At 45.0% G+C, this 13,712-nt stretch overlaps 1 protein-coding gene across 1 annotated transcript in view; it reads left to right on the forward strand.

The window, feature by feature from the left end:
- Oca2 (oculocutaneous albinism II) overlaps positions 1-13,712 on the forward strand; it is a 45,098-nt gene that overhangs the window by 1,953 nt on the left and 29,433 nt on the right. The window contains exons 2-9 of the mRNA XM_013011910.1: positions 1,826-1,921; positions 2,870-3,055; positions 3,917-3,974; positions 5,245-5,317; positions 7,196-7,356; positions 9,225-9,307; positions 10,385-10,538; positions 12,801-12,872. Of these exons, the coding sequence (XP_012867364.1) occupies positions 1,826-1,921; positions 2,870-3,055; positions 3,917-3,974; positions 5,245-5,317; positions 7,196-7,356; positions 9,225-9,307; positions 10,385-10,538; positions 12,801-12,872 (883 nt within the window). The remainder of the gene's footprint in view (positions 1-1,825; positions 1,922-2,869; positions 3,056-3,916; positions 3,975-5,244; positions 5,318-7,195; positions 7,357-9,224; positions 9,308-10,384; positions 10,539-12,800; positions 12,873-13,712) is intronic.

Here is a 13,712-nt window from a genome sequence, read left to right on the forward strand (position 1 = left end):
CTTTCTTTCTTTCTTTCTTCTCTCTCTCTTTTCTTTCTTTCTTTAATTTTCTTTTTCTTGTGTCAGTTGTGGGACTTGAACTCAGCACCTAGATGCTGTCTTTGAGCTTTTTTGATGAAGGCTAGTACTCTACCACTTTGAACCATAGCTCCACTTCTGGTTTTCTTGTGGATAATTGGAGATAAGAGTCTCACTGACTTTCTTGCCCAGGCTGGCTTTGAACCACGATCCTTTAGATCTCAGCCTCCTGAGCAGGTAAGATTACAGATGTGAGCCACCAGGCAAATTAATCATTTTCATTTCACACAAAATCCTGATAATGATTTTTTTTTAATCAGCATCCTAACCAGGTACTGGTTAGCAAGATCCTATCCTAAAACTAACCAGTGAAAATCGGGGCTGGAGGCATGACCCACTGACATTGCACCAGCCTAACAAGTGTGAAACTCTGAATTCAAATTCCAGTACTGCTTTAAAAAAATCATTTACATGTAAGGAAAGAAATGACTTAACTGAGGCAGGTAGATTACATGTTCAATACTAGCCTAGGCTATACAGTGAGACCATGTCTTAAAAGAACCCAAAAAGTCTGAAGATAAGTTTTGTAAATGTTAACATTAATATGGAATTATGTACAATTGGTTTAGTTATTCTCCATTATAACATCCCAATTATTCATAATAGGGACCATTAGCTTATCAATTTATAAGCACATAGGAATTTTACAAATATTTGTGAGTTTGTTGAGACATGAGTTAAATCAGAATAATCTTGATATTTGTGTCAGAGAAATGACAACAAGATTTCTGGAATCTTTTGTTCAAAAGAGAAAAGATCAGGAACAATATCTCGCTATTGATAATATATGATATATATTTTTTTTACCTTAAGAGCTAAGGGACAGCACAGAGGCCCTAAGTTCAAGCCCTAGTATTGGTACAAACAACAACAAACCCAATTTCCTTATCTATTTATGTTATTTCTCCAGGTGTTTCATGGTTCATCTACAGGAAGAAAGGCAGTAAACCACTGTATAAAGTGTTATATTCCCAACAGTTAAGCATGAAAATGGTTTCTATTACTTCTCATAAAAAATAAACTGTTAGCAACTAACTGGACAGATACTCCACCACTTGAGTCTCACCTCTGGTCTTGAAAAATGAGTTGTTTTTATATTTTATGTGTCCTTGTTGATGCACTTTGTTAAGTCCTTGCAGTTACTCCTCCTTCCCCCAAAATTGGCCTGGATGATGCATGTATGGTAACCCTTGCTTCAGTGGACAGGCCAGTGCCCCGGGGGGGGGGGCAGCCTCCCCAAAGCCAGCCTTTGCTTTGCTTCGGTTGTGGCAGTTGTGGCAGTTTGCTTCAGAGCCCTCTCTCTGTCCTTCTCATGACCATTTCATCCCAACATGTTGGCCCTGACTTCTACTATTTGGTCTTTCAAATAGGAGCTATTAGGTTAAATAATGGTTTATATTCTGATCTCAGATGATATATATGTATATATGTATCTATTTGTAGATGTAGATGTAGATGTATGGACCCATCAGCTTGAATGCTCTTATGGGTCAAAAGCTCCCTGTTAAAATGAGTCCCAGAATACAGATTGATAGTCTTCCCTGAAAAAAAAAAACTACTCTGTGTTTTGATTTGGTATAGGTTGGGAAGTAGAGCTCTTCCTAATGATCTCTCCTAAACTCCAGCTTGATATACTCCAGCAAGAACTTTGGTCAAATTCCCTCGTGCAATTTATTACAGAGCGTTGTTGAAAATACCTACATTATTTTTGTGTTGGTGATGCTGGTATTTTTCTCACCTCTCCCAGGTCTCACTCATCTCTGCCTCAGTTTAGCTCCAGCTCTAAAGACCCTGGCATTACAGAAAACACTCCTTTACTGTGGAACTCCTCATTAAAGAAGGGGTGAGAGTTTTTCCTTTCAGACTTTCTTTTTGGGGCAAGCTTTGCACTGCGATGCTTGGATCTCAGCCTCTTGACTAGCTAGGATTACAAGCATGGGTCAGCGGTGCCCTGCTGGGGAAGGTCTTTTTACTGCATGACATTTACCAACTTTATTTTGTTGCAGTTGTTATCTAGTTGATAGTTTCCGTTTCCTGGAGTTCACTTTGATAAATATTATTTTATATGATCAGAGGCACATACGCATGGCACCTTTGTGTTCCTCTCCTAAGAGTAACCTCCTTTGGCCTCACTGTGTGTGAATCCCTAGAGTCCTTACACTTTATCATGTCCCTGTGTATTTTAGGTCTAGCATCCACATAGGAGAGAAAACATGTGCATCTGCCTCTCTGAGCTTGGCTTTCCCTGACTGATACATCTTCAAGACCCAATCATTCCTCAAGACTTGAAAACTTAAGTGACACCCAGGAAATTTTTCTTTGACTCAAGTGCCCTATGACATCAAGAAAGAGCCATTCCCATCAGCGTGACAATGTCACACTGTCTGTGGTCCTTTGTGTGTGTGTGTGTGTGTGTGTGTGTGTGTGCGCACGCTGATCCTGGGCCTTGGGTGCTGTCTCTGAGCTTTGTTGCTTAACGCTAGCTCTCTATCATTTAAACTACAGCTCCACTTCCAGCTTGTTTTGCAGCTTAATTGGAGACAAGAGTTTCACGGACTTTCTTGTCTAGGCTGGCTTTGAACCATAATCCTTAGATCTCAGCCTTCTGAGTAACTATGATTACAGGTGTGAGCCACTGGTACCTAGCTGTCTGTGGTCCTTTTAAAGATGAGCATTGATTCTATGACATTTTATACTTCACCACTGAAGTGAACTGGCTCGAGGCATGGGGGAAATCTTGTTTTGGAAATGTGCTTTCAGGAATTTTAAACACAAAACTCTTGCTTTCAAGGACACGGTGCATGCCTGCTTACCCAGAGTTCATTGCTCCTGAAGAATCTTGGGAAAATGGCTCAGCTGACTGGGGGCCAACATGTCTGCTGAGCAAAGGCATGGCTGGTTTGTCTACATCTGCCTCCTTGGAGAAAGGAGAGCTGCTGGACAGCGCTCAGCTCAGAGTCCCTCTCTCCAAGCTGAGGTAGGTGGGCCTGAGTGCCAGCGCTGGCAGTGGGTGAGGCCTGCCTGTTGCTTACTGTTAGCTTTGGGTGAGGCTCTAAGTCTTTCCTCTATTTCATTTTCCAAACCACCAAGAGTTAGAGAATAATGAACGATTTTACACTTTGCTAGGCTGCACTTTTCCGTCAAGGTTATCTATCTCTCCCCTAGGCCTGAAAAGACATTTTGAGTGGCCCTACAAAATTGGTATGGCGCGAGTGAAGCTGAGCGGACAATGGTGACAGCTCAAAATGACCCACATCTTGTCCTCCCTTTCTTCCTGTGTGTGAGCCCGGGGTCCTTGTGGCCATTAGGTTTGCAGGTAGAACCACTCACTCCTGGCGTCCATGTGATGTGGTCAAAACTTGCTGCCATCTTGGTAGCTATGGAGGAAGGAAGGGTTGAGTCTGTGCCTGGCGCAGCCTGGAGGAGGCCCAGCCTCCGGTGCTGTGAGAGCTAAGCATGTGGGGAGACTAAGGATGTGCGTGCAAGGGAGGGATGAATGGACTTTGCTGGACGTGGGTGATGTCTGTGCTGTCTTATCTCTGTCTCTCTGTCGCTCTCTCTTCTTCTGTCTCCTTTCTTTCTCTCTGTCTCTGTATATATGGATATAGATGCATACATATATATGTATGTGTGCTGGTATAGCTATAGATGCATAGACAGAACCCTCAGGATTAGTGTTTTCCTCTCCATACCTCCACTAAACCCCTTTGCCCGAGGTAGTAGCTTTCCTGGCTAGCGAGGGTGCTTTGAGAGAGATTACTCAAGGCCTCAGAAGGGCACCAGAGGTCGGGCAGGACAGCTGCCTTGCGTAGCTCAGTACTCATCTCTTCCCTGGCAGGTGCTGTGTGCAGCTGCTGAAGACCCCGGGCCTGTTTGTCTTTGTGGCAGTGTGCTCCGTGAGTGCTGGGGACGCCAAGGGATGCCCCTGCTCAGGGAAGGCATCCGGGCCTCTCTGGGTGCATTGATGCATCCCCTCTTGGGGTGCCCTGGGGACCTGTGATGTGGGGCTCACTATCTGGCCTTCTCTACCTGACCCAAGGATGGATCTTTAAAGGAGATACTGAGGATGTGTGCTGGTGGCTGGCTGGGGGTGGGCAGGGAAACCCGGGGTGGCTCTGGATCTGGGGTTGTCACATGTAAACCGCCATAATGATGTGTGACACTGGTAGTGAGTAAACTGAATGCAGACAGGCTTAACTCAGCAGGGAGTAGCCTGTGTTGGAAACAAAGCCCAGCTGTCCTCAACTCTGAACAACACACTCAGTTTTCTCTGTTTTTGCTGCTCTATACCCCTGTACTTTCTCACACACTAGTGTGACTCCAAAAGCAGGCTCTTGCGGGTGTCTGGGATGGTCGGTGTTGGCCAGGTCTCCTTGGCTCCATGAGCTGACTTGAGTCACATGTGTAGTCTGGTCCTTAGCCTTCTTTTGGACGAGAAACATTTTGTGGACACATTCAAAACAGAATTTGGGGAATTTGTTTGATGTTCTACACTATGTCATCTCTCTGTCTCTCTCTCTCTCTCTTCCTTCTTTCCTTCCTGCCTTTCTTTCGTTCTTTCTTTCTTTCTTTCATCGTCAGTTGTGGGGCTTGGACTCAGGGCCTGGGTGCTGTACCTGGCCTATTTTGCTCATGACTACTGCTCTACCACTTTGAGCCACAGTTCTATTTCTGGTTTTCTGGTGGTTCATTGGAGATGAGTCTTACGGACTTTTCTGCCTGGGCTGGCTTTGAACTGTGATCCTTAGATCTCAGCTTCCCAAGTAGCTAGAATTATAGGCGTGAACCGCCAGCACTTGGCTCTTTACTTTCTTATAGTATATATGAATCTTTGCAAATTCCTCAAACACACATTACAACTGTCACAGAGGCAATATTCATCTGCTCTCTTATATGGGAAAAATCACATTTATCTACCTTTGACAATTTAATTTTGTGGCTGGGTACTTAATTCTTAAAGCTAGCAAATACCAATAATCAAGGCCCAGGATCGCCGAAATACAGCAGAATGAATCAGAATATTTTTGTATCTATGAAAAGGCTATTTGTGGTTTCACAAATCACCCCCAGAATCACATCTCTATTTTAATAGTCATTAAAATGATTTCTATTCCTACTGCTTTCCTCTCACAATGCTCTCATCAGAATGTTTCTGATTGTTCACAGGTTTTATTCAGCTTATATCCAGACCAAGGAGAGTTCTGGCAGCTGTTAGCTGTGTCACCACTGGAAAGCTACTGTATCCAAAATGTACATGGAGATGGTCAATCACCCTGGGAAAATCAAGTTTTAGGAACTCTTACAGCTCTGACCAGAAGGCTCCTAGCACCCACCCACCCCCACCCCACACAATGTTGTTTCTGCAGGCTGTAACTGAAGCTCATCATGGAGGGAGGAAGACAGCAGAGTAGGACATTTCCAGGTCAGGTCTGGCAATCCAGAGACTCTTGGTTCCATGCTTTACCACTTCTTCTGGCCTAGATCCTTTTCACATTCGTACATGGAATATTACGCTGGCACTCACTCACCCTTTCTCGGTCCATTGGTATCAGAATGTTATTTTTTTCTTAACAGTACATCTTGTAGAGGAACACTACAATACAAAGAATGAATCATTCAGTGACCCTCCCCTATACCCAATGCAAATCCTGCAGAGGTACTCAGGCAACAGCATTATTCCATTATTCTGCCCCCCAGAACCACCATCTACTGTGTTTAGGAATTTAAAGGAGAGCAAAGGAATTGCCAGTGAACCATCCTAAAACAAATGAACTGCTGCTTACAGACCTTAGAAACATGTTTATCCATCATAAATGATTGGGAGATTTATTTGTCTGCCTATAATGGTTTTTCTCTTCTGGATCAGAATGACTGGGACAGCTACTGGGTGGAGTTCTTGTCCCCCGCAGCATCTCCCAGGATGGGGGAGGCTCTGAGAGTCACCCTGGATTTTACAGAGTCTGAAGAACATGGCTGCTTATGTTTGTACAGTACGTGCGCGCGTGCACGCACACACACACACACACACACACACATACACACACACAGATGTAGAGACAAAGGGAAGGGTTATAGTAGGGGTGTCCATTGAGGGTCACTGTGATATGGGACAAGTGGTTGTTCCCTGATTAAGAGCCTTTGAAAAAAGGCTACTTTGGACATCATTGATTTTTTAAACCACTTTCAAGATTTTTACTTCTTTTCTGTGTGTATATATGTACCAGTACTGGGGCTTGAACTCAAGACCTTATACTCTTGCTTGGCTTTTTTTGTTTGTTTGTTTGCTCAAGGCTGGTGCTTTACCGCTTAAGCCACAGTTTCACTTCCAGCTTTTTGGTGGCTAATTGGATATGAGTCTGCTAGACCTGCCCAGTCTGGCTTTGAACCATGATCCTCAGCTCTCAGCCTACAGAGTATTTAGGATTACAGGTGTGAGCCACCTGCACCTGGCCTAAATATTTTACTTGTTGTTGTTTTTTTTGGGGGGGGGGTCCAGTCATGGGGCCTGAACTCTGGGCCTGGGCCTGGGCGCTGTCCCTTACCTCTTCAGCTCAAGGCTAGAGCTCTACCACTTGAGCCACAGCTCCACTTCTGGCTTTCTTCTTTTTGCTTATGTAGTGCTGAGGAATTGAACCCAGGGCCTCATGCATGCAAGGCCCTGGGCTCTACCACTGAGCCACCTTCCCAGCCCATTTTTTTTTTATGACTTCTCATCTTATAAATAAGGACTAGGTATACCTTCAGATCTGGGTGTGGACATGGTTCGGTTCATGTGCAGGCATCCTGCTTACTGTGTGGGCCTTGAACTTGAGCCCAGGAATGTGGTAACTGCAAAAGAAAAAGAAAAAAAAAGAAGGGAAAGCATAGAAGACAGCAGGACAGCGGAGGGGGCAGCATTTAGACCCCAACCAGAGGTTGCTAAATATGATAACATCATTCAGGGCCAATGGTTTACGTAGAAGGGGCTGATGGGCTTCAGAAGTGGTCCAGTGCCTTCGAGAGTTGGAAGAAATGCCTACATATGTCATTTCTTTGTACACCATCCGAGGAGGGTGGGGCGGTAGGGGGACAGGACACTTCCCTCCTTCCTTTGGGGTTCCCCTTGACGTGCCCCCAGCGCTGAATGTCAGCGGTCACAAGGACTCGGCCCTGCTCCAGGTGGACCTCGCAGGGGCGCTGGTGGCCGCGGGACCCAGTCGTTCTGGGAGAGACGAGCACGTGGTGGTGGCAGTGACCCAGATGGACACCCTGGGCTCCAGGCGGCGCAGACCAGCGCAGGTTCCGTTAACCACTTAATTGAAAGGAGCTGTGACGTCTCACGGCATCTCAGTAGGAATGGAGTTTCTTGTTGAGTGGAGTTGATAGGAAGGCAGAGGGCAATAATGACATCATCGCTAGTCAAACCACTGGTGCTTGTCTGTCATTTGCCATTGAAATTCTCTCCTGTCCCCTTCTTCTAAATCATTTATAAACTGCCTGCCATTTCAGTACTATTGGAGTTGTGAGATTTGCATTCCAAACTGTTTTGCTGGATTATTATTCAAGGAAACATGATACTTGAAAGCAGTTGTTGTTGTTGTTTGGGGTTTTTGTTGGTGGTCATGGGCCTTGAACTCAGGGTCTAGGTGCTGTTTTTGAGCTTTTTTGTTTGTTTTTTTTTTTGCTCAAGGCTAGTGCTCTACCACTTTGATCCACAGACCTACTTCCAATTTACTTTTTTTTTCTTTTTTTTTAGGGGGGGGTCTGGTCGTGGGGCCTAAACTCTGGGCCTGGGTGCTGTCCTTCAGCTCTTCAGCTCAAGGCTAGAGCTCTACCACTTGAGCCACAGCACCACTTCCGGCTTTTTTCTTTTTGCTTATGTGGTGCTAAGGAATTGAACCCAGGGCCTCGGGCATGCAAGGCAAGCGCTCTACCACTGAGCCACCTTCCCAGCCTTTCTACTTCCAATTTTTTGATGGTTACTTGGTGATAAAGGTATCACATACTTTCCTGCCCAGTCTGGCTTCAAACCATGATCCTCAGATCTCAGCCTCCTGAGCAGCTAGGATTACAGGCATGAGCCATTGGCACCCAGCTTGTTTTACCTACTCTAAATAATCTTTAGATGATTTAAAGTGTACAGGAGGATGTATGTAGGTTATATGCAAATATTGCATCATTTTTATGAAGGGAACCATACACCCTGGGCTTTGATATCCTAGAAGATCCTGGAAATAGTCCAATATATATGTATATTCATATGTATATAGACACACTATATATATATAACATATATGTACTGCAAATAGTGTATATACATATATATACACAAACACTGTATATATAGGATGTGTATGTGTGTATACGTGAATTCCGGCCTGAATTCAGGGCCTGGGTGCTGTCCCTGAGCTTTTTTGGGGGGGGGCAGTCTGGTCATGGGGCCTGAACTCTGGACCTGTATACGTGAATTCAGGCCTGAATTCAGGGCCTGGGTGCTGTCCCTGAGCTTTTTTTTTTGGGGGGGGGTCTGGTCATGGGGCTTGAACTCTGGACCTGGGTGCTGTCCCTCAGCTCTTCAGCTCAAGGCTAGTTGCTCTACCATTTGAGCCACAGTACCACTTCCGGCTTTTTTCTTTTTGCTTATGTGGTGCTAAGGAATTGAACCCAGGGCCTCATGCACGCAAGGCAAGTGCTCTACCACTGAGCCACTTCCCAATCCCCCCTGAGCTTTTTTGCTCAAGGCTAGTGCTCTACCACTTGAGCCACAGTTCCACTTCTAGCGTTTTAGTGGTTAATAAGAGGCTCTGAGTAGCTAGGATCAGATCATGCATGAGAGTCAGTCTATAGCTGTGCTTTTCTTTTTTAAAAAATTTTTTAGAGCATTTTAATCATTCCAAAAGAACTTCATGTTCTGAGCATTGCATTGTTCTTTTATGTATTATTATTTTCTAATGCTCTCTGAATTGTAGATTTTCCCAACACTACTTGGCCAACCTCCTGAATTCAAGGATGTAGGATCTTATGTGAAAATTCCTCGTTGTTCTTTTCTTCCTATTTTTCTTATTCTCAGCAAATATCTAAACCTAGTAGCTCCAGATCCCAGATGGCATTTCAAGTGAAAAGTCTTACTATGATTTTTTTTTTTTTTTACATTTTGGCTTTTACAGGTCACTCACAATTGGACAGTATTTTTAAATCCAAGAAGAAGTGAACACTTGGTGGTGAGCAGGACCTTTGAGATACTGAGCCGGTGGGTTCTTGGATGAAGACAGTCCTGGGCCAGCGTGTCTAAGACATACTCACTGTTGTGCTCTGTTTTCTGTTAGTGGAACAAACACCTGAGATGAGGGTGATTCAAAAGTTGGCTTAATCTGGGCCCCAGTGGCTCATGCCTGTAAATCCTAGCCACTCAGGAGGCTGAGATCTGAGGATCACAGTTTGAAGCCAGCCCAGGCAGGAATGTCCAGGAGACTCTCATCTCCAATCAACCACAAAAACACCGGAAGTGGTGCTGTGGCTCAAGAGTTAGAGTGGTAGCCTTGAGCACACAAGCTCCGGGACAGAGTGGTATTTATTTCCTTACAGTTCTAGAGATTAAAACTCCAAGATCAGCCACTCAATCAGGCCAGTTTCCCCTAGGCCTCTCCTGGTTTACAGATGGCCGTCTTCTTACTGTATCATCCCCTGAGACAGGATCCTAATCTCTCATAAGGACACCAGCTCTAATGGATTAGGGCTTGCTCTAAGAACTTTTCTTTTTTAGCCTTTACAAGCTCTATAATATAAAGCCAGTAAGGAGGCCTGCCTCTCACCGCAGTCACCTTCTGAGATGATGAGGGTTAGGACATTAGCATATGAATTTGAGGGGGCAAGTAGAGAGACACAAAGCAATGAGAGTTATTGACAACTTTGTAAAGTATAACTTGCTTATTCTTGTTTGTGGTGTGTAGATAACTGCCATTGATATTTTGTTCTTGGTGAGCAGTCAGGTATGTTGGGGAAGGGGGTGTGAGGGGAGCGAATGGCTAAGTCCCAGGTGCAGTCTTTGGCTCTTCCCACAGTGAGGTGGGTGGAGCCTGTGGAGTTGAATAGCCCTCGTTGATTGGCCTAGAAAAACTGTGTCCTGCAGCCTAGCCACTCACCTGTGATCAGGTTTCTCTCCATCTGTCAGCTCAAGTGTCAGGCCAAATCACTCTACAATCCATGTGGACTGTGGCTCCGGCCAAGGTTGACTTGAGCTAGAAAGGTCACTGAGGGAAGGGTTATGGATTGCTGACTAGGGATTTGTTTCTCTGGCCTGGACCCAAGGTCTTTGTTCATTCTGCAGGGAGGCTGTCTCCATCAGCATCCGGGCCTCCCTCCAGCAGCCTCGGCTTGTTCCTCTCTTGCTGGCTCATCAGTTCCACTGGGCAAGTGCAGAAATACAAGTGACCATTGCAGCCATCATTCTCATGGGGGTCTACGTGCTGATCATATTTGAGGTAATGACCATGTCCGCTCTCCATGATCTATCAGCTCCTACACATGGTATTTACTGGGCACTAGTGGCACACATGCCTGTAATCCTAACTACCCAGGAGGCCAAGATCTGAGAATCGTGGTTCAAAACCCACCCAGGCAGGAAAATCCATGAGATTCTTATCTCCCATTAACCAGCAAAAAAGCCACAAATGAATCTGTAGCTCAAGTGGTAGGGTGATATGATAGTAACCTTGATCCCAAAAGCTCACGGACAGCACCCAGGTTCTGAGTTCAACCCCCAGAAGCAGCAAATACCCACAAAAATCATTAGTAGGTAGTTGTACCAAGAGGTTATGATTCCATAAGTCAGGTTCTGAGTACAATGCATCTTGATCAGTTCACCCCTTCCATTGTGTCTGCAGGGTATTTTAATTTGATAGATATTTTCTTAGGGTAGTCGTGGGTTAATCCTAACTTAATCGAATCAGAATACTGTCACTCTTGGAATTGGCACATCTTTCATTCTAGGTAGAAAACAGGACTGTATCCGAATAGTTGTTGAATCTTGGACATGGCGTAGGGCAAGATGTGGTCTGAAGGGACCAGCAAAGGCACAGTGAGAGGCAGGCAACCGTGGGTCATGCTTATAATCCTAGCTGAAATTAAGACTGGGCTGAGATCTGAGGATCCAGGTTCAAAAGCCAGCCCAGGCAGACAAATCCAAGCGACCCTTATCTCCAATTAACCACAAAAAATCAGGAAGTGGAGCTGTGGTTCAAGTGGTAGAGCACCAGCCTAGATCAAAAAAGCTAATAAACAGCACACAGGCCCTAGTATTCAAGGCTTAGTATTAAAGCTTTAGTATTCAAATCTAGTATTCAAGCCCTAGTATAATTCAAGCCCTAGTATTCGCATGCATGTGCCCGCGTGTGCACACGTGTGTGTGTGTGCGCGCACACACACACACACACACAACATATGCACACCAAAGCACAGTAAGAAAATGGAATATGTACAGGGTTTCTATTCTCCATAGCTCAAGCCAAGTATGATCTTGAGCAGACAAGGTATGAACTTGTCTGAGATTCAGAGTCTTCATGTATGGGAGGGCATGTTAGCATCCCTCCTTCCTGCATCACAAGATACGCATATGAAGGTCAGGTGTGTGGAGGAATCTCTCCTCATTATCCATTTGCGAATGGCCATCTCCCCAAAAGGCCTGAAGTGCTATCATCTCGATGTTCCTAGAAAATCCTAGGTGTGGCTCTGCACATTAAATGAAAGGACAAACCCTTCCTGGCTTGGGTGGTTCTGTTGCTGATTTAGCTTGTTAAACCAGACCTTACAGGTCAGCAAGAATGTTGGCTCCCTGTGTGGAGCTGGCAAGGAGAGAGAAAAATGGGAATCTGAGGAGGTACTTCCAGGTGAGCTTAGTAGGTACAAGAAACACCTTGGAAGTGTCAAGTCGATGAGCGGCAAGAGGCAAGGTCAGGAAGGTTCTAGAACCGAGCCCATGGATGTCTGGTAGTAGGGACTCTTGGTGAGGAATGTAAGTTGAATCCTCCATGGCTGAACAAGGTCTACTTGTGGGGTCTTGTTATTCTATCTGTATGTCTCTTTTATTCTAGAACAGCCTTTTTCCCTTTGCTTTTTATAAATCGTGTGTGTGTGTGTGTGTGTGTGTGTGTGTGTGTGTGTGTGTGTGTGCTGGTCCTGAGGCTTGAACACAGGACTTGGGCACTGTCCATAAGGTTTTATGCTCAAGGTGAGCGCTCTACCACTTGAGCCATGGCTCCACTTCTGATTTTTTGGTGGTTAATTGGAAATAAGAGTCTCACAGACTTTCTTTCCAGGCCTGCCTTTGAATTTTGGTCCTCAGATCTCAGCCTCCTGAGTAGTTAGGATTATAGGTATAAGCTACTGATACCCAGCTTTCATTTATCTTTTTTTTTTCTTTGCTGATCCTGGGGCTTGAACCCAGGGCCTGAGCTCTGTCCCTGAACTTTTTTGTTCAAGGTTAGTGCTTTACCACCTGACTCTACTTCTAGCCTTTTTGGTAGTTAACTTGGAAATAAGAATCTTATGGACATTCTTGACCAGGCTGGTTTTGGGCCAGGACCTTCAGATCTCAGCCTCTTCAGTAGCTAGGATTAAAGGTGTGAGCCGCCAGCAGCTGGATTTTATTTATCACTCAAATGATGTGATATACAGTGAGAGATGGAAACCTTGTGTCAGCCCAAGCTTTTGTAGACTGGAATAAAATAATTTCTGTTTCTTTCCAGATTGTTCACAGAACCCTGGCAGCCATGTTGGGGGCTCTCGCAGCATTAGCAGCTCTGGCTGTGGTTGGTGACGTAAGTCATAATGTTCCAAATTGCTGCTTACCACGTGGCAGCCTGTCCCATGGAGGAGCACTCTGGGGTATAGGCCTTATTTGCTCTGCTTAATTCTTTGGTATGCCCCATCCACATTTTTGCCCAGGAACCATGCTAAAGGTATGAACTCACCAACTGTGGCATTGATGATTATCATTTGAACTTTAGCCAACATAGTCTTCATATTGGTTGAAGATTTCTTGTAGTCTTGCAGTTGTCCCAAAGCTGAGCAGCGTAAGAGCAGGATCCAGTGTGGCGAACCTTTGGGAAGCAGAGTGGCAGATTCGAGGCAGACACAGAGAGTTGCGAGACCCTGGGGCTGGGTCTGTGTCCTATAGATAGCAGGGGCTCCTGGAGACCCCTGCAGGGTTGATGGTGTCCTATCAGGGCCTGAGCATGCTCCATCCGGCAGGAGCGTGGTGAGTCTGTGTAGAGAAATAAAGAGGCTGAGTGCCACTGGAGATGGAGGGTGGTAGTTTGAGGGGCAATGCTGGAACTGTGCTAAGAGCACCCCCAAAGGCAGCCACCCACAGACTGGATTTGAAAACAACTATACGGAACTCAATGAATTGTTTTAGAGTCCACAAATCAACCCAAGAACAAAGACTAGTTTAAAAAATTAAGGAAGAGAGTAATAGGTGGTAGATATAACACACACACACACACAAATGAAAATAGCATAACAAAAACCAGTAATAACTATTTTAAAAGAGGTATGGAGGGAGGGAGTTAAAAAAGAGCAATACAGGGATGAGTTTGATCGAAGTACATTAATTGTATGCACGTATATAAGTATTACAAGCAAACCCATTGTACAAT

The sequence above is a fragment of the Dipodomys ordii genome, unplaced genomic scaffold (assembly GCF_000151885.1).
Source record: "Dipodomys ordii isolate 6190 unplaced genomic scaffold, Dord_2.0 Scaffold15, whole genome shotgun sequence".
Taxonomy (NCBI): Eukaryota; Metazoa; Chordata; class Mammalia; order Rodentia; family Heteromyidae; genus Dipodomys; species Dipodomys ordii.